The sequence below is a fragment of the Aquarana catesbeiana genome, linkage group LG06 (assembly GCF_042186555.1).
Source record: "Aquarana catesbeiana isolate 2022-GZ linkage group LG06, ASM4218655v1, whole genome shotgun sequence".
NCBI lineage: Eukaryota > Metazoa > Chordata > Amphibia > Anura > Ranidae > Aquarana > Aquarana catesbeiana.
In genome coordinates, this window is record NC_133329.1 from 243830067 (window position 1) to 243848936 (window position 18870).

General features: G+C 45.3%; 1 protein-coding gene across 1 annotated transcript in view; it reads right to left on the reverse strand.

The window, feature by feature from the left end:
- Nucleotides 1-18870, reverse strand: part of WIPI2 (WD repeat domain, phosphoinositide interacting 2) — an 80118-nt gene that overhangs the window by 47696 nt on the left and 13552 nt on the right. Inside the window, exon 2 of the mRNA XM_073633110.1 lies at nt 14240-14322. Within this exon, the coding sequence (XP_073489211.1) occupies nt 14240-14322 (83 nt within the window). The remainder of the gene's footprint in view (nt 1-14239; nt 14323-18870) is intronic.

Sequence of the window (18870 nt, forward strand, 5' to 3'; positions counted from 1 at the left end):
TACACTTGAACCCACTCCTAAGCTTAAATAGATTAAGATCAGCCAGTAGGGTAGATTGTGTATGTTGCCCATAGAGGTGCAAATGATTAAGCCAAGGAGAAGCCACTGTCTCTTGGGTGGAAAAATAGGATTTTTATAACAGTTTACCTGTAAAATCCTTTTCTTTTGAAGTACATCACAGGACACAGAGCCACAGTAATTACTATGTGGGTTATAGTCCACCTTCAGGTGCTGGACACTGGCACACCCTAAACAGGAAGTTGCCTCCCTATATAACCCCTCCAAAACCGGGAGCATCTCAGATTTGTAGCAAAGCAATGCACGTGTATACTAGAAAGAGGGGCGGGACCTCTGTGTCCCGTGATGTACTTCAAAAGAAAAGGATTTTACAGGTAAGCTGTTATAAAAATCCTATTTTCTTTAATCGTACATCACGGGACACAGAGCCATAGTAATTACTATGTGGGATGTCCCAGAGCAATGCCAACTGAGGGGAGGGAGACAACAAAAGTAGGGCACCATGAGATCAGAGGACTTATACTGCTGCCTGCAGTACACTGCGCCCAAAGGCGACATTCTCATGTCTTTTAGATCCATGTGATAGAATCTGGTAAATGTATGGATTGAAGACCAAGTTGCAGCCTTGAAGCTTGGTGATGCACTGCCCACGAAGCATTAACATCCCTAGAGGAGTGCGTTTTGATTTGAGAGGGTAGAAACTACCTCTTTAAACCATAAGCTAGAACGAATGATTACTTGTCAAATCCATTTAGAATAGTAGATTTCCATTCTGCCTGTCCTCTTTTAGGGCCTTCAGGCAATACGAACAAAAACATCCGTTTTCCGAATCGTCTTTAAGTAGACCGCTCTCACCAAGAGAATGTAATGTTTTTTCTTCCATAAAACAGGGTTCTGGAAAAAAGGAAGATAGAACAATACCCTGGTTTAGAGAAAAACCTGATACTACCTTTGGTAAAAAGTCAGGATGAGGACGCAATACTACCTTATCCTTGAGAATAATAATAATATGGCTCTTTACAAGAAAAAGCAGCCAAGTCTGATACCCTTCTTGCAGCAGATATGGTTACCAGAAAAAATAGATTCCTTGTCAAAAAAGGACCAAGGGAATATGTCGTATCGGTCCAAAAAAAGGCTGTTTCTGTAATGCCGCTAAAACTAAATTCAAGTCCCAAGGGTTCAGGGGTGACCTAACCAGGGATTAAGCCGTGTTACTCCCTGAATAAAGTTACGAACCAAATAAAGCAAAGCAAGTGGTTGTTGAAATAATACCGATAAGGCCAAGACCTGTCCTTAGAAAGCACTTAAGGCCAGCTTTATTTCTCACCCCATCTGCAGAAAGTCAAGGATTCTACCTTTGACCTATTTCCTGGGGTGCAACCCCTGGTTTCACACCAGGAGACACATGCTTCCCAGACTCCATAATATTTAATTATGGAGGCCAGCTCCCTTGCATTAACCAAGAAAGAAACCACTGAATCTGACAGCCCATGTTTCTTCAGAGTATGGGTCTCAATAGCCAAACCGGTAAATTTAGTGTTTGTAAAATAGGATGGAATACCGGACCTTACGAAAGAAGGTCTGGCCTTGGCGATAGGGTCCATGGGTCCCCTACTGTCATTTTTACGATCCCTGCATACCAAGATTTCCTGGGCCACAAGAATCACTGACTTCCCTTCCTGCATGATCCTGCAAAGAAGTGGTGGAAGCAGGCAGAATAGGAGGGAATGCATAAATTAGTGAGAACCGATTCCACGGGAATAGCAAGGCATCTGTTCCGCTTTCTGATTTCTTTGTTGAACCTGGATGTAAACAGATCTATGTCTGGGATCCCCCATCTTTGACACATTGACAGAAAGATATCGGGGTGAAGGAACCATTCTCCCGGGAACAACTGCTGGCAAAAGTAGTCCGCCTGCCAATTTTCTATTCCTAGAATGAAGACTGCCAATAGGTAAAGTAAATTGTTTTCTGCCCAAGATAGGATATGATTCACGTTTCTCTGGGCCGCACAACTTCTTGTGCCCCCTTGGTGATTAATATAGGCCAGTGTTGTGGCATAGTCGGATTGAATCCTGGCAGGACAATACCGTAAACTGAACGTTCAGGCCCTCAGAACCAAGTGCTCTGCCTGAATTTCTAGAATGATAATGGGCAAGATCATTTCTGATCTGGTCCACTTCCGTGGTAACTGAAGGAATGATTTTCCTCTTTGTAGATTTTTGAATATTAACCATAAACTGAGGCTCCGGCGTACCCAGCATACAGTACCTGGTATTTTTAGGTGGTCCTTCCGGGTACTAACGAGGCCCGACCCTTTTGATCCTCCAAGATCAGACGAGATCGGGCGCTTTCAGGGTGATGCGGCCATAGGCTTTGGAGTCAGACACATTGGGAATCTAGAGCTAGAGCTTGAACCCTTTGTTGAAGCCGATAGGATAATGTTTTGCAGCAGTCCCGAATGAAACTGAGCATAAGGAACGGCCTCGAATGAAGCCACCATCTTTCCCAACAACCTCATGCCAAGTTGAATAGACAAATTCATCTTGCTTCGACCACCTAAATCAGTTCCTTAATGGCGCTGATCTTTGCCTGGGGCAAGAATACCCTTTTCTGGGTGTACCTATGATCAGACCTAAGTATCTTAGCCCTTTTCATGGTTTTAAAGAAGATTTCTCCTAGGCTGAGACTCCGACCTAGATATTCCAGGTAGTTGAATGTGGTAACCATACTTTGGTCTAAGCGGGCTACCGACTGGACTATCAAGAACAGATCGCCCAGGAAACCATAATTGTTATACCTCGGGCCCTTAATCTGGCTAGAAGAGGGGCCAGAACCTTTGTACACACTCAAGGTGCAGTAGCTAGACCGGAAAGCAGAGCTACACACTGAAAATGAAGATTTTCCACCTTGAAAAGTAGATATTACTAGTGAGCGAGGAAATGGGCATATGGAGTTATGGATCTTTGACGTCGATTGATGCCAGAAGTTCTCCTCCTTGTAGGATGGAGATAACTGATTGGATTGACTCCATGAGAAAAAAAAGAGTGGTTATATTCAGGAATTGAATTTAGAATTTTGGGATCCAAAATGTCCATTTGGATTTAACCAAACCCCAACCTCTGCTCTTACATGGGGGACACAATGATCGCTTTTTGCCAAAAGATGGTCCAATGTTTGAGAGAAAGACCTCATCTTCTCAGCTCAAACGTTCCTAAGGATCCAGAGAAAAAGAAGAGACGGGAACACTTGGAATTGCAGTTTGTAGCTTGGAGCTATTGAGGAAGTCCCCCATTCGTCTTGACACTCTTCCTGCCAGATCCTTAAGAACTGCAGAAGAATTCCCCCTATTCAGCGAGCGGGGGCGCCTCCTCATAAGGAGGCTTCAGAATCTTGTGGGTTTCCTCCCCCCAAGACCTCTTTTGTCCCTGGGGTTATCTTTTGAACCTGACGGTGGAAGCTGTCATTACTGCCTGGAGGCTGATGCTACTGGCACAGAAGAAGGAGCTTTAAAACTAAAATACATTTACTCCTTTTCTTAAATGGCAAAAGGGGTACTTTTCCCAATAAAATATCTTTGGATGTATTATCCAAAACATCCCAAATAGCTGTTTTACCGCAAAAAGGAAGACTAGCCAGGAGCTTCTGCATGGTGCTTAGCGAAGGGCGCAAGGCCTGAAGGACAGACACAGCCTTCATAACGATAGGGTTATATTGCCTCTATTAGGAGTAGGACTAGGCAGAACAAAAAAGGAAATGAGCACCTGGCTACGCCCATGGGCCGTCCTTAGTATATAATCCCCTCCCTGCTCTATGTATTTAGTTTAGTAGCAAGCAGTAACAGAAGTCTCAAAAGAACTCCATAGAGGTGTGGGTGCTGTGTCTGTCAATGAACTCAGAGAAATGGATTTTACGGTAAGTAAAAAATCCTATTTTCTCATTCATTCATTGACAGACACAGCCTTCATAACGATAGGGACGTCCCAGAGCAGTGCCAAACATGAGGGGTGGGAGAACGAAAAATCCCAAGGCTAATACAAGAGCCAACCAGGTAACAGGAACTTCACCCAGGACACGCTGGAACCCAACCTGAATGATACCCCTTCAAGAGGGAACAGGCCCTCTAACCAGCAGCCTGCAAAAAAACTTGCGGCCAAAAGAGGCATCCGCAGATGCCAACCCGTTCACTTCGGAGACTAGCGAACAAGTACACCGAAGACCAGTGGTTGCCTTGCAAACTTGCACAACGGACGCATGATGACCGAAGGCCCCAGAAGCACTAAGCGCCCGAGAAGAAAGCTCCATAACAGGAAAGAGACACCCGATCCTTGACCGAATAGCCCTCCCTCCGGAGAAGGGTCGCAGAAAAAACAGAACGCCCCTTTCTTGGCCCATCCGCCAATACCCCTTCAGGGCGGATAAGGCAAATTCCTTGGAAAGTGCTGACCAGTGACACAAGAAAAGCAACACAATGTGCTTATTCAAATGGAAATCCAAGGATGGAACCCAGTAAAAAAAGGGCAAAGCACCACCTTAACCCGGGTAAGGTGAACGACAAGATAACGTCCCCCTTTTTGACACCCTGTGAGTGGAGGTAATAACCCCCAAGAGACCACCTCCCAAGCCAGAGTAAATATTGGAATCTCCCGACGTCTAACCCCTGAAATAAAAAAGGTACGCACCAGGAAGTGCGAGACCAGGAGACGCTGAAGAAGACCACCCAGGCCCCCCATCAGCAGTGTTGGAAGCCGCAGCACCTGGCTCATCACAGCCAGGCCGTTAAAAACTAGCGACTCTAAAAACAGGATGGAAGAACGGTCCATGAAACAGTAGGCCCTTCCTGAGAGGCAGTGGCCAAGGTAAACGTCGGTGACCGGGCACACCCGGTCGGCGTACCTAGACCACCAGGACCCAACCAGATCCAATAGAATGACCAAAATCACCGTAGCCGTGATCCCGCCAAAAAGACACAGCAGAGGCTGGAGAAGGAAAGGCATAGAGAAAACGTGGGTCACTAGAGCCGCCAGAAGCTCCCGTGACCTTGCCAGAAACACCGGTACAGTCCTGTTGAGCCAAGACGCAAAACAGAACTACCTCAGGCGTGCCCCAGCAGAGACCAATACTATGAAACACGGCCCGGTGAAGGGCCTACCCAGTGGTCCGCCCTAACCAACTGAGGTATCCGTTTTACAGTATTTTACTCCTGGAAAGCGTATGCCAGAAAGGGCCGGAACGAGACGCTCTGCCCACCGGAGGATACTGCCAACAGCCCATCTTGGCCCGCCCTGGTGAAGGACATAAGCCACCGCCGTTGCCTTGCCAGACTGGAACCGTACCGGGAGCCCCCGAAGTCGATCCTTCCATGATCCACAACTAGTCTGTTTGCATGAAGTTCCGAGATATTACTTGGTAGTCCAGATTTCACCAACGTCCAACAACCCTGAGCAGCGCTCAGTCCTAGGACCTCTCCCACCCAGACAGACTGGCATTGGTGGCCACCCTGTTCAATACAAGGGGAGAAAGGATTTACCCCACCGAAGAACCGGAGAGTGAGGCCAGACTAGGAAAAACTCTGGATTCCTAACTCAGCCGAATCCGATTGTCAAGATACCCTGGGTATTTGTCATATTATGCCAGGATCTCCCCTAAGGGAGCTTGTATGGAACTATGCAAATAGAATTGTCTCAAAAAACGAACCCCACATGCAGATCCGCAGAGGAGCCCGCCTGCCAGACGGTGGATGAAAGAAACGCAGCATGCAACTTTCGGAGTATTGTCCGGGAGAAGAAACACACTGGCCAGAGCTGAAGCTTGGGTCAGGCTCTGATAATCCAACAATCTGGCAGAGCCAAGCAGACGTCCGATAGTATAGCCCCCAACTGAAATCAGTCAAGGCTTTTGTAAGAACTATGGTGCCCCTCTGAGTAGTCGAGTAGTCAGAGAAGAAGATTGTCCAGGCAGCCGGACACCCGCGGCCCGAAGTAGACCGCAAACGCCGCAGGCTAAATTTTCGGACACCCGTGGAAGGCCGCAAAAGCCGTGGGCTAAATTCCGAGGAAGTACTGGAGATGGGCACATAGCAGAATGCATAAGTCGCATTCGCGGTGTCGATAGAAATCAGAAAGTTCCCCTGATGAAGGAGTGCTACCGCTGTGAGGACAGACTCCATCCTGAATTACTGCACCCCCATAAGGCATGTACCATGCAAAAAACTCTTTGGAGGAACACAGCCGGAAAATGTATCTTTAACCAGACAAGATCAAGGCGAGACATGCTGCCATTCAGGGTCGCCCCCCAAAATACATGTCTCAGCCCCACTGAGGAAACAGAGAGCTCAGCAACCAGGGTAACTGCGCCAGCGACCTAGCGGACAACTGCAGCACCTGGACCAACAGGTCCACCAATGCAGCAAATACAGGGGGACTTTGCTCCCCTTCCAGGCATGTCAGCTGGACCTTTTAGAAACCAGAGATTCCTTTATTGGCACCATGGTTGCCTTGAGCAGCCTAGAGACAGCGGGGGTACACTACTGGTGGAACAGTCCACTACTGAAGGAGGGACTCCCCAAAGGAGTACCTAACCACAAGTGTTCTTGGAAACAGCAAAGATACTTTGGACAACCCCAGACCTCATGGACAAACTTGTCAGAATAAGAGGGAGAAGGGAACGCGTTTGCTGCGCAAAACAGTTTATCCAAAGGGATACCGGCCCTCCGCCGCAGCCACTGCTGCACCATCTTGAAAAGGTTCCCGCACAGATGCAATAAGTGCGAAAACCAGCGCCCCTCGACCGAGGCCCCGCACAGGGAGCACAGACCGAAGCCCCCCACAGAACCGGGGCCCCTCCCAGGGAGGACAGACTCGGAGCCCCTCACAGGGGAAACAGACCCAAGGGCTCTTCAAAAGGGGCACAGACCCAGGGGCCCATCACAGGGGGCACAAACCGTGGCCCTTCCAGGGACAAAAACCCTCATAGGGTCACCAACCGTGGCACCTCACAGGGACACAATCCCTCACAGGGACACAAACCGGTGGCCCCTCACAGAGGGCACAGACCGGGACCTCCCACAGGGGACACAAACTATGGCCCCTCCCAGGGAGCCCCCAACCGTGGCCCCTCCCAGGGAGCCCCCAACCGTGGCCCCTCCCAGGGAGCCCCCAACCGTGGCCCCTCCCAGGGAGCCCCCAACCGTGGCCCCTCACAGGGAGCCCCCAACCGTGGCCCCTCCCAGGGAGCCCCCAACCGTGGCCCCTCACAGGGAGCCCCCAACCGTGGCCCCTCACAGGGAGCACAGACCCCCGCAGCCCCACCCCTCAGGAAAGGGGGGCCACGAGGCCTAGCAGGCCGCCGAAGCCGCGGCCTAGTAGACCGCAAAAGCCGTCGCCTAAATTTCTGGCAGCCCGCAGTAGGCCACAGAAGCCGCAGCCTCAGTTTCTGGCCGCCCGCGGTAGGCCACAAAAGCCGCAGCCTCAATTTCTGGCTGCACGCGGCCCACGGTAGGCCGCAGGCTAAATTTTCGGACACCCGCGGTAGGCGGCAAAAGCTGCGGACTAAATTTTTGGTCGTCCGCCGCCGGCCCACGACCCTCAGGGGGACCGGGCCGGCCCTGAGCCCTGGATGGACCCGCCGGCCCTGCAGCCACCGAGAGTGAGGGTCGGTAGGCCGCAATGGCCTAAACTAGCCTCCGGACACCCGATCGCCCCCAACACAAAAACCGAGGATGGGGGAAAAAAAAAAAAAAAAAAGAGGGCATGTGTCCCAAAAAGTCCCTAGGCCAGAAGCCTGGACCTCACCCGGGAAAGGGGGGGGGGGATGGAGGAGAGCATGGTTCCCCAAACCGACCCCCCCAGGGAGTGCCCAGCTGCTCCACCGTGCCTGGACCGGTGGAGCCCATACTTACACCTCCTGCAGGGATTGCTGGACGCACTCCACAGAAAATTCAAAAGTGTGGCGCTTTAAGCTCCATAATTATGTGATGAATAAATATATCAAAAATGATGAGAAAATCCTAAAAATTAAGTGACTTCAAAGCAAACATTTCAGTGTGAACCAAAAAGTGCCACGTGAACAAATGTAGCAGTAACTAGTGAACAAAGTAATAACACTTATATACATTCACCAATTTAATTAATAAGTGGAAAAAACATCAAACTTTGGTATTAAATAAAAAAGTCCATATCACAATAAGATAATAATAATAAAAAAACAAAAAACAAAACAAAAAGTCTGTGATAACAGTGCATAGGCGATGATAAACAAGTGTCTCCTGATCATGCAGAGGGATTGTTTAGACCCGGCAACCTGGCAGATAAATGGACCGTAGGGAGACCAGAAGTGCACGGAAGGTTGAAATCAGTGCCAGGACCATCACCAGAAATCATGGAGGCTCACCAGAAATAGTGGCCTGAAATAGCATGATAGCATCCCTCTGCATGATCAGGAGACACTTGTTTATCATCGCCTATGCACTGTTATCACAGGCTTTTTTTTTTTTTTTTTTTTTTATTATTATCTTACTTATTGTGATATGGACTTTTTTATTTAATACCAAAGTTTGATGTTTTTTCCACTTATTAATTGAATTGGTGAATGTATATAAGTGTTATTACTTTGTTCACGTGGCACTTTTTGGTTCACACTGAAATGTTTGCTTTGAAGTCACTTAATTTTTAGGATTTTCTCATCATTTTTGATATATTTATTCATCACATAATTATGGAGCTTATAGCGCCACACTTTTGAATTTTCTATTGTTATTTTGATCCTGAGTCTACGGGTGTGTTGGCTGCTGTTTTAGTTTACTTTCAGCGTAGCGCTGTACTTAACCTTTGTATACAGTTTTTGGACGCACTCCACAGACAGATCCATCTCTCGTCTAGACGGAGTGGCTGTCGGCCATGGCGACACTGACTCAGACAGCAGTAGCCCGGTCCCTGCGAGACTGTACCTCGCCGGCCGCCCCGGTCCAGAATGGGGCCTGTCGCGGCCGACCCAGCGCGGAGCTAAGGTCTGCGCACTCAATGGCCAAGCTGGGGGAGACTACCAGGAGCTATATTATCCAGCCTGTCACCCAGCCCAGCAGTTGATTGCAGATCATTACAGGAAAAAAAAAAGGAAAAATAAAAGAAATGAAACAAAAATCCAAAGAATCACAGGTCCCTACAGGGAGCCAGGTCCTTAGTCCTGACTAGGCAGAAAAAAAACTGAATACCTAGAGCAGGGAGGGGGTTATATACTGACTTAGTACGGCCTATGGGCATAGCCAGGTGCTAGTTTGCTTTTTTTGTTATGCCTAGTCCTACTCCTAATAGAGGCGATATAATCGTTATGAAGGCTGTGTCTGTCAATGAACGAATGAGAAAAGTGTTTTTTTTTTTATAATAGAAGTCCAACTTTTTATCCGTTGGATCCCTAAGCATTTGAGCATTGTCTGCCGGACAAGTCAAACTCTTATTCACAGAGGATATAGCAGCGTTAATTGCTGGTATACCCTACTTAGTGAATTTCCTCCACCATAGGATAAAGTGTGAAAACTTTTTTAGGAGGGAAAATAATGCTTATTTGGGTGATCCTCTCAGATACAAAAAAACTTTTCCAGCAATGAATGGACAGGAAAAGGCATGCACAGCTTGAGGAGGCTTTAGCGAACCCAAACATTCCGCAAGAAATTGCACCATCAATCTTAAGTTTGAAACAGCTGATTCTCCATTTGACACCTCAGAAGAGAAGTCATCAGCCTCACCATGGTCCCCTGAGGGAATTCGTCTTCTCCCGCCCCTAGTTCCTCAGTTTGAGGGTCCTGGGTAATGCAAGAGAACCCGTCACATTTTGACCCACACTGGGATGCGATTAAAGTCTCTAAAACTTTTTTTTTTTTTTTTTATGAAAAACCTATTATGGCTGAGGAAAAAAAGATCTTTTTAGTAAAATAAACAGGGGCTGCAGTGTTGAAAACAGTTGCAAAACATTTCATGGCCCCGATGCTCACTCTGACCAGCCACCCCCTCTCAGGGGAGGATGCCATTTGTAAAGATGAGTAGGGTTTCCAGAGTTTGAGGGATACCCTTTTAGCTCTTTTTTGGGGGTGTTTCAACCCCCCCTTCTGACCTTAGCCCGATGCACAAAGCAGAGGTACTACTAGAAGATATCGCATCCACTGCTTGACCAATAGTCCAGCCACTGCTATTAATGCTCAGCCTAATGCAAACAGTAAATGTGTCAAATAGGAAATGCCTGTGTCACCAAAACCTCTTTCATGCTCCTCTTTACTCCAATGTCTCTCCGACAATTTTGCAGCCAGCACAAGTTTTTTTCTTTTTAAACACACTTGGAGGACGCCAACGCTGCGCTAAGCCCTGCCCCCACCTCGCATCGCACCCCCCTTTCTCTTTCAAAAGAGTTTTCCCGCACAAGCACAGGCCCAGATCCGACAGGATCGGCTTGTGAGTGAGGGAGGGATAGCGTGGAGGAGACCTGGAAGCCGCAGCCGAGTAGGGGATGTGAAAGAAAACAGCACTGATGATCGTTTTTAGTTCTCCCTTATACTCAGCCTCATGAAGAGGGGGAAGAGTTCAGCCCAGGTGGGGGTGTCTGGAGGAAGCAAAAACCCCCAAACTTACCGGAGGTCTGCCACTTCTGTTAAACATCGTGATCTCTGAGCAAAGCATGAGAAGGTGCATGCTCCATACAGCCCCCAGTGGTGACACTTAGGCATGACAACATTTACTTTAAAGGAGACATTTTATAAGAAAATTTAAAAATTCCTTAGAAAACTCCACTTACCTTTCCCACCGCAGGGTTTTCTGTGGTAAAACCAACAGACCCAAGCTTCACCCTTCACGGTGAGTTCCATTAACAAACCTTCAGGAACCGGGGACCCTCGGGGAACCCACAATCCTGGACCTGTAATAGCATCCCGCCAGTAAAACTTTATGGCCTTAATACCAAAAGTACTGGATCCAGGGGTCCAGCTCTCTAAAAAGAGAAGAGTTTACAAGCAAAACCTTGTTTCTTCAGATACGAGGCCCAGGCACCATTCAATTCAGCCTAAAAGACACTTTGAATGGATCCGGCTGCATAGCTAGCCCCAGCAAGGATTGTTCCAGTGGAACTCAGCACAGCACATCTTCACTCGTGACCAACACCCTAGACACTGGCAAAAAACTGAGATGCTCCCGGTACGGGAGTGGTTATATAGGGAGGCAACTTTCTGCTTAGGGTGTGCCAGTGTCCAGCACCTGAAGGTGGACTATAACCCACATAGTAATTACTATGGCTCTGTGTCCCGTGATGTACGATTAAAGAAATTCAGGTACCTTCAGTAAACAGCCAATGGTCTTGAACACATAATCTTCAAATAAAAGGACCAACTTCCTAATTGGGAACCATCCAGACCCAGTATGAGCAAGTCACCATAAAGACAACAGGGTAGTCAAAGTAGTGCACTTTTGTGAAGGGCCAGTGGGAAGATGCTCTTCAAGTGGTGCCACGATGTTCTCTTAACCTCCCTGGCGGTATTCCCGAGTGTGGCTCGGGGTTAAAATTTAGTACCATTAGCGGTAACCCCGAGCCACACTCGGGATCGCATTGCAGGATCCTGGGGCGACTTTACTTACCTTGTCCCCGGGAATCTTGCGATGTCCCCCGCAGTGTCCGAGGGCTCCGTCCTCCTCCGAAGCCTCTCCGTGCCAGGCTCCGTTCCCTGCGAGCGGCGCGACGCACGGGGGCGGGGCCTGGCGGCAAATTAAAAAAAATGTCAAAATCATAACACATACAGTACTGTAATCTTACAGATTGCAGTACTGTATGAAATGATTTCACATCCCTTTTGTCCCCAGTGCTCTGGCCCATGCCCTGCATGCAGTTTTACATGATATACACTGTTCTTTCTGCCTGGAAACTGGAGATTGTCCATAGCAACCAAAAAGTGTCCCTTTACGTCAAAAGTGGCTTTAGACCAGCTAGAAAACAGCGATAGTAAATTAGAACACTTGCAGAATTGAGCGATAGTGAATTGTGGGGAAATTTATTTTATTACTATTTTTTTTAATTTTTTTAAATTATTTATTATATTATAATTTATGTTTTTGTGTTTCAAACTTTATCATACCCGGGATATCTACTAGACTCTGGTTTGGACAGATTTAAGTGTGTTATTGTTAAGATTTACAGACCTACAATATAAAACGCCAAATTTCCATGCAAAATAATTGTACCGCTTTCAGCACCTAAAATCCGAAAGAATCATACCGCCAGGGAGGTTAACATGACGCAAAGGCTCATGCAGTTATATAAGAGTTTATTATACTTCAGTCAGGTTACACAAAATGGGCCTCTTAGATACCCCTATTTGTGGTAAATGCTGCAGAGACCAGGGGGACTTAATCTATTGTGGAGATGCCCCAAATTACATAGGTACTGGTAGGGGGTGGTTAACACAGTGATTGCGGTTTTCCAACTATCCATGCTACTCTACCCTAAACCCTGCCTACTGGGCATTTTAGATGACCTTCAACTGCCTGTTCCCACTGAAGAAGTGCCTGGAGAAACTCACATACCAACATAGAGGTTTCCCCGTAAATAAAAGTACCTTTGGGGTCCATTTTTGGATACCCCGCTAGACCTAGTCATGGATAGACTCTTTGTAGGTTAATACATACTACATTGGCTTATGCTCTTGGTTGAGTGGTTGGTTGGCTGGGGATACTGCATAAGCTGTGTCTTTCCTTTGATGTGCTACCTGTTAACATTATGGTCGGCCAATTGGTCTTGCTATGATGTACTCAGGTTGTATCACTGTCTAATTTTGACACTGTACACAAAACCACTGATCTATGTTCTGGTGGATACTCTGTTCTGGCATTGTTATACTGGTATTTCTTATATTCAATAACACTTCTCATCTTACCCCCCCCCCCCCAAAAAAAAAAAAAGTAGTCAAGGTACATATATTTCAAAGAGGGGGCTCTTGATAAATAGGATCATGGATTCATGTGAACTGAGTTTGTTTCTCAGATATTTATCAAGAGCCCACTTTTGGAATATACAGTATGTGCCTTAACTACCATGCTGTCTTTATGGTGCCATACTCACAGTGGGTCTGGATGGTTCTCCATTGGAAAGTTGGTCCTTTTATTTGAAAATTATGCGTATAAAACCATTGGCTGTTTACTGAATGTACCTGAATTTTCCACCTGAAAGGCAGTGGCTTCACCTTATCTTACTCATTTGCACCTCTATGGGCAACATACACGTCCTATGAATTCTAGTCTTACTGGCTGAGATTACTGTATTAAAGATTAGAAGTGTAAACTTTGCATGTTGCAAACCCCTATGTGTAGAGTAATAGATTTTCAATGGTACATAATAAAAGTTGTTTTTAAAAAGGTACTCAGCTGCTGTTCTATATGTCCACAAAGTCCATGACTACATATTCTGTTGTTCATGGTTGTACATGGATGTGGACATATAGCACAGTCTGGGCTTCTCCTCCGCTACAATTATGACTACAGATCAGTGGCGGCTGGTGGGTGGGGGTGGCAGCAAACAACCTCGGGCCACCGGTGGAGCTGCACTAGCACAACTGCGCAACACTAACACCCCCAGCAAATCCCCACCCGCTGTCTGACGGTCAGTCCTTACCCTGGATGCAGGTGGTGAGAGCAGCGGTCGGGTCTTAATGGAGTGCGGAGTTGATGCGGCCCTCTTCCAGCGTGGTCACCCCTGTCCTTAAGTGTGCAGGGCTCGGGGGAAAGCTGCTCCGGTGTCCTCTCCCGGTTTCATACCTGCTTCCTGATTGGCCGGGGGGAGGATCAGTGTTGCAACAGCGTATATGCAACACACCTGGGTGGAATTGGAGCGCATTCTCTGCGACCCGAGTCCACCCTATTTTGAAGCCTATTAGAGCCTCTGGCTCTAATCAGGTGCTTCAAAAAAAAAAAAAAAAAACCTGGCCGCTGTAATCCATGCGCCCCCTGCCCTGAAAAAGGCCAGACGCATGAATAGGGATGGCCGTGGATAGATTCATGCTATGCATGAATCTATCCATTGTATATAGGGGTGGCGTAGAGAGAGGGGACGGCGCTTGTGCGCCCTTAATGGATGGGCCTCCACTGCTACAGACACAGTTTCACAGAATCAAACCTAAGATGTCATGGCCAGCAACAGCTGGAGGAGAACTTGCAATTCGCCTTATAATTTAGAATCTTAAAAGTAAACTTACTGCATTCATATATTTGCTCTAGCTTGTCCACAGATGACAAAGAGAAAAACTTATATCCAGACTTGATACCAACAGCCAGAGATCTGTAAAAAATAAAATGGAATTTCTGAAAATGCATACGAATTATAGTTCAGAAAACTTCCAAAGTTCAGTTGAAGACACAGGTGGTCTTGTGTGTCAGACCTATCAAACATAGATCAATGCTTTTTATCTCAAAGTGTGGCTACTCACTTCTCTGGTTGTGATTGAAGAGAAATTATAGACTGCATTGCTTACAGTCAAAACACCAGGAAAGAAGATGGGTTTAAACTGTTGCACTGCAGCTAAGCATGAGCATTAAATCCCATTTATATGAATAGGCTGCTTAATGCACCAAAATAAAAAGTGTATGCTCTATTTTGTGGAAATGCAGTGTACCACAACCCACAGTAATGTGCTACTATGCTGTGTAGTGTGCTGCAACACATCTGTTGGCAAGGTGCATTGGAGGGGTGGGTCACATTAATGACATTACAGTTACAGCAACGCAGAAGTGTGAATCTAGCCTAAAAGTAACATCTATTGAATAATTATCGAATGATAGTTTTAGTCATGTGTATGTGGTTTAATTTTTCAACATGGCAGATATATGTTTGCTATAGAAAAAGGCAGAGTTGTAAGAATAAAAAACATACAGTATACCCTATCGAGTTCAGCTTAGTTGTCACTATATATCCTTTTTTATCAGTCAGACAGAGTATAATTAGAGATTGCACATCTGACTAACTTCATCGCCGCAAAAAAATTAAAGCCTGGAATAAAATGATATATTTGTGTAAGAATTTGTTTTCACAATAAATAATCCTTGCTGAGCATAACCAGTAATGTTTGTCCAACAACAGCTATTATTTTATTTACTTTGTTCAAGTGTCACATCTCAGACTACAGCAATTTGTGCTGGGGGGGAAGGTATTCATCCCTGACCACACAAAAGACGTTAGCCCAGTTCCATGAAGGAAGGCAAAACTCCTTTCATTATCTTTAAATGCAGGTGACAGCAGTAATCAAAAAACAAAAAATCCTGTTACATTCCATAACCAAGTTGAAATTAAGAATTTGCATATCTACACTTTACATACTGTATATTGAAAACTTAACAAGGGTTGCAACCTCTGTAGGGTTTGCATTGCTGTCTATGCTTCAGGCTACACATTCACATAACAGCAGCACATGAATGTGTGGAAAATCGTGCTATTTTGCATACGGTCACAAAACACACGCTTAAGGTGCTATTTATTGATAATGGTATCCCAAACATGGCGAGCAGATGGAAAAAAGCATGAAAAACTTGACGATGTGCAATCAGCTACTTTGCCATGCATAGGGAAGCCCAATAAATGAACAGGTTGCTCTAAGCACATAACGCGACAACGCGCAAAAAAAAAGAAAACACAAGTACAGGTGGTCCCCTAGTTACAAACATCCGACTCCTACTTACAAACAGAGGGAGACAACAGTTACTGAGAGGAAATCTACCCCAAGGAAGAGAAATTCACTCCTGTAAGTTATTAATGGGAAGAAGGTGTCTCCACTGATGCTTTATCAACCAAGGCTTGTTTTCACAACAACCCAAAATTTTCAAAATCCAATTGTCATTGGGACAGAAAGAGGTAATATCTACTGAACAAGGGGGCACAGACAACAAAACAAAAATTACAGGGTGTTAACTCTGCCCTATGCAATCCAAAAAGCTTAAAAATATTGTTTGGGCTGGAGCTACACAAAAAAAAAAAAAAAAAAAGTACCTGTTCCGATTTAAAGATTCAACTTAAGAACAAACCTACAGACCCTATCTTGTTTGTAACCCGGGGACCGCCTGTAATCGCAACTTGACATCGCATGTCACAGTGTGAATGGAGCCTTACTGAGCACTTCCTCATTCCCCGCCATAGATGTTAGGCTTTATGTACACTCGCAGCTCCTAAACTTGAGTTTAGGAGCTTTTGGCATCTTTTGACAAAGCTCCTAAACTCAACTCCATAAAAGCCTATGCGTTAATGTACACATAGGCTTTTAGCAGAGTTTAGGAGAGGTTGAGGTTCCCTCTGCTGAATGGGGAAGAATCGGACTGCTCAGGATAAGAACATTTTGACCGCTGCCTGCAGTAAAACGCTACGATTTAGCCGCATTTTGCGTTTTCCTGCAGCCGCGGTAAATGATGGTCAAGTGTACATGAAGCCTTAGACAAGACAGAATGTGACAGGAAATCTCAATAAAGCCGACATATTTAAAGTAGGCTTATGTGCATATTTTTAGCAAGTAGCAAAACAAGCCCTTACTAACCTCTCTAGCTGCAGACACTGTAGTGCAATTCACGCTCAAGGTTTTGAAGAGATCCAGTGAGGTCCTGCAAGTCAGGGCTTTGCACTGTGCTCTCTCCTGTTCCTGTGCACCTGCTCTTTGTTTGCATTAGATTAGAAATCTGGCAAGGCATTGCTGATGGTGGGGGGAAAAATGGAGGGCAAACAAAAGTAAGAAGAAGTATTTTCTCTCAGAACATTTGAGGATAAATGACTTCATAGTATCTGCACATAGAGATTAGTGCGGATTTGGGAATTTCTTTACTTTCAATGAAAGAAGGAAACAAATAGAGAGGGTTAAACTCCCTAATGGGGGCACAGACAGCATCAAAAACCTGACAGGCCTAATCCCTCTCCAGTCTGTCCAAAAAAAAAGGTTTTGCCTTTAATTAAACTTTAAAGAAAGACACGAGTTTAATTCATTACTGCAACCCTCTCACAGGATTTAAAGTGTTACAAAAGCTAAAAACATTTTTTACCTTAATGCATTTTTTGCATTAAGGTAAAAAATGTTTTTAGTTTCTCTGCCCCCCCCCCTTTCCCTGTGTGAAGGGGAAGAGAGGGGAGAAGAGATAAGTGCTGTGCATGGCGGCATCTATGCTCCCCATATTTTCTCTTTACACAGCATTCGAGCAGCAGCCATTGGCTCTTGCTCTTTTGCCTAAGTCCCGCTGTGTAAATCTATGGAGCTCGGCAGAACGAACGATTTCCGTTTAATGTGTACATTTTTTTTTTTTTTTTTTTTTTTACAAACAAGAAAAGACTGTGCATGATCAAAAACATAAAATAAATACATTAACCAGTTAACCACTGGGCACTTAAACCCCCTTAATAACCAGACCAATTTTCAGCTTTCGGTGCTCTCACATTTTGAATGACAATTACTCAGTCATGCAACACTGTACCTATATGAAATTTTTTCACAAATAGAGCTTTCTTTTGGTGGTATTTAATCACCGTTGGGTTTTTTTATTTTTGCGCTATAAAAGAAAAAAAGAGACTGAAAATTTGGTAAAAAAAAAAATTTCTTTGTTTCGGTTATAAAATTTAGCAAATTAATAATTTTTCTTCATAAATTTTGGCCAAAATGTATACTGCTACATATCTTTGGTAAAAATAAGTACAAATCGGTGGATATTATTTGGGCTTTGTGAAAGTTAGAGTGTCCAAAAGCTATGGTGCCAATATCTGAAAATTGATCACACCTGAATTACTGACGGCCTATCTAATTTCTTGAGACCCCAAGCCCCGGTTCACACAGGGGCGACTTGTCAGGCGATCTAGCCGCCTGACAAGTCGCGTCCGGTTCTGTACTACAGAACCGTTCTAATAGGAGCGACGCATGTCGCACCGACTTAGAAAAAGGTTCCTGTACTATTTTTGGGGCGACTTCAGGCGACTTGCATTGACTTCTATACAGAAGTCGTTTTGCAGGACGCCTCTGTGAGTCGGCCTGCAAGTCATGTTGCCCCTTTGTGAACTGGCAGTCACATGCCAGAAAAGTACAAATACCCCCAAATGACCCCTTTTTGGAAAGAAGACATTCCAAGGTACTTAGAAAGATGCATGATGAGTTTTTTGAAGTTGTCATTTTTTCCCACAATTCTTTGCAAAATCAAGATTTTTTTTTATTTTATTTATTTATTTTCTTCACAAAATTGTCATATTAGCAGGTTATTTCTCACACGCTGCATATGCATACCACAAATTACACCCCAAAACACATTCTGCTATTACTCCCGAGTATGGCGATACCATGTGTGAGACTTTTACACAGCGTGGCCACATACAGAGGCCCAACATGCACAGAGCACCTTCAGGCGTTCTGGAGCACCCAGGCCAATTCTGACATTTCTCTCCTACATGTAAAAATCATCATTTGCTAGAAAATTACATAGAACCCCAAAACATTATATATGTCTTTTTAGCAATGACCCTAGAGAATACAATGGCGTTCATTGCAACTTTTTATCTGGCACGGTATTTGCGCAGCAATTTTTCAAACGCGTTTTTTTGCACTTAAAAAAAAAACAAAACAGTAAAGTTAGCCCAATGTTTTTGCATAATGTGAAAGATGAAGTTATGCCGAGCAAATAGATACCTAACATGTCACCCTTCAAAATTGCACACGCTCGTGGAATGGCGCCAAACTTCCCTACTTAAAAATCCCCATAGGCGACGCTTTAAAATTTTTTACTGGTTACATGTTTTGAGTTACAGAGGAAGTCTAGGGCCAAAATTATTGCTCTCGCTCTACCGATCGCATCAATACCTCACATGTGTGGTTTGAAC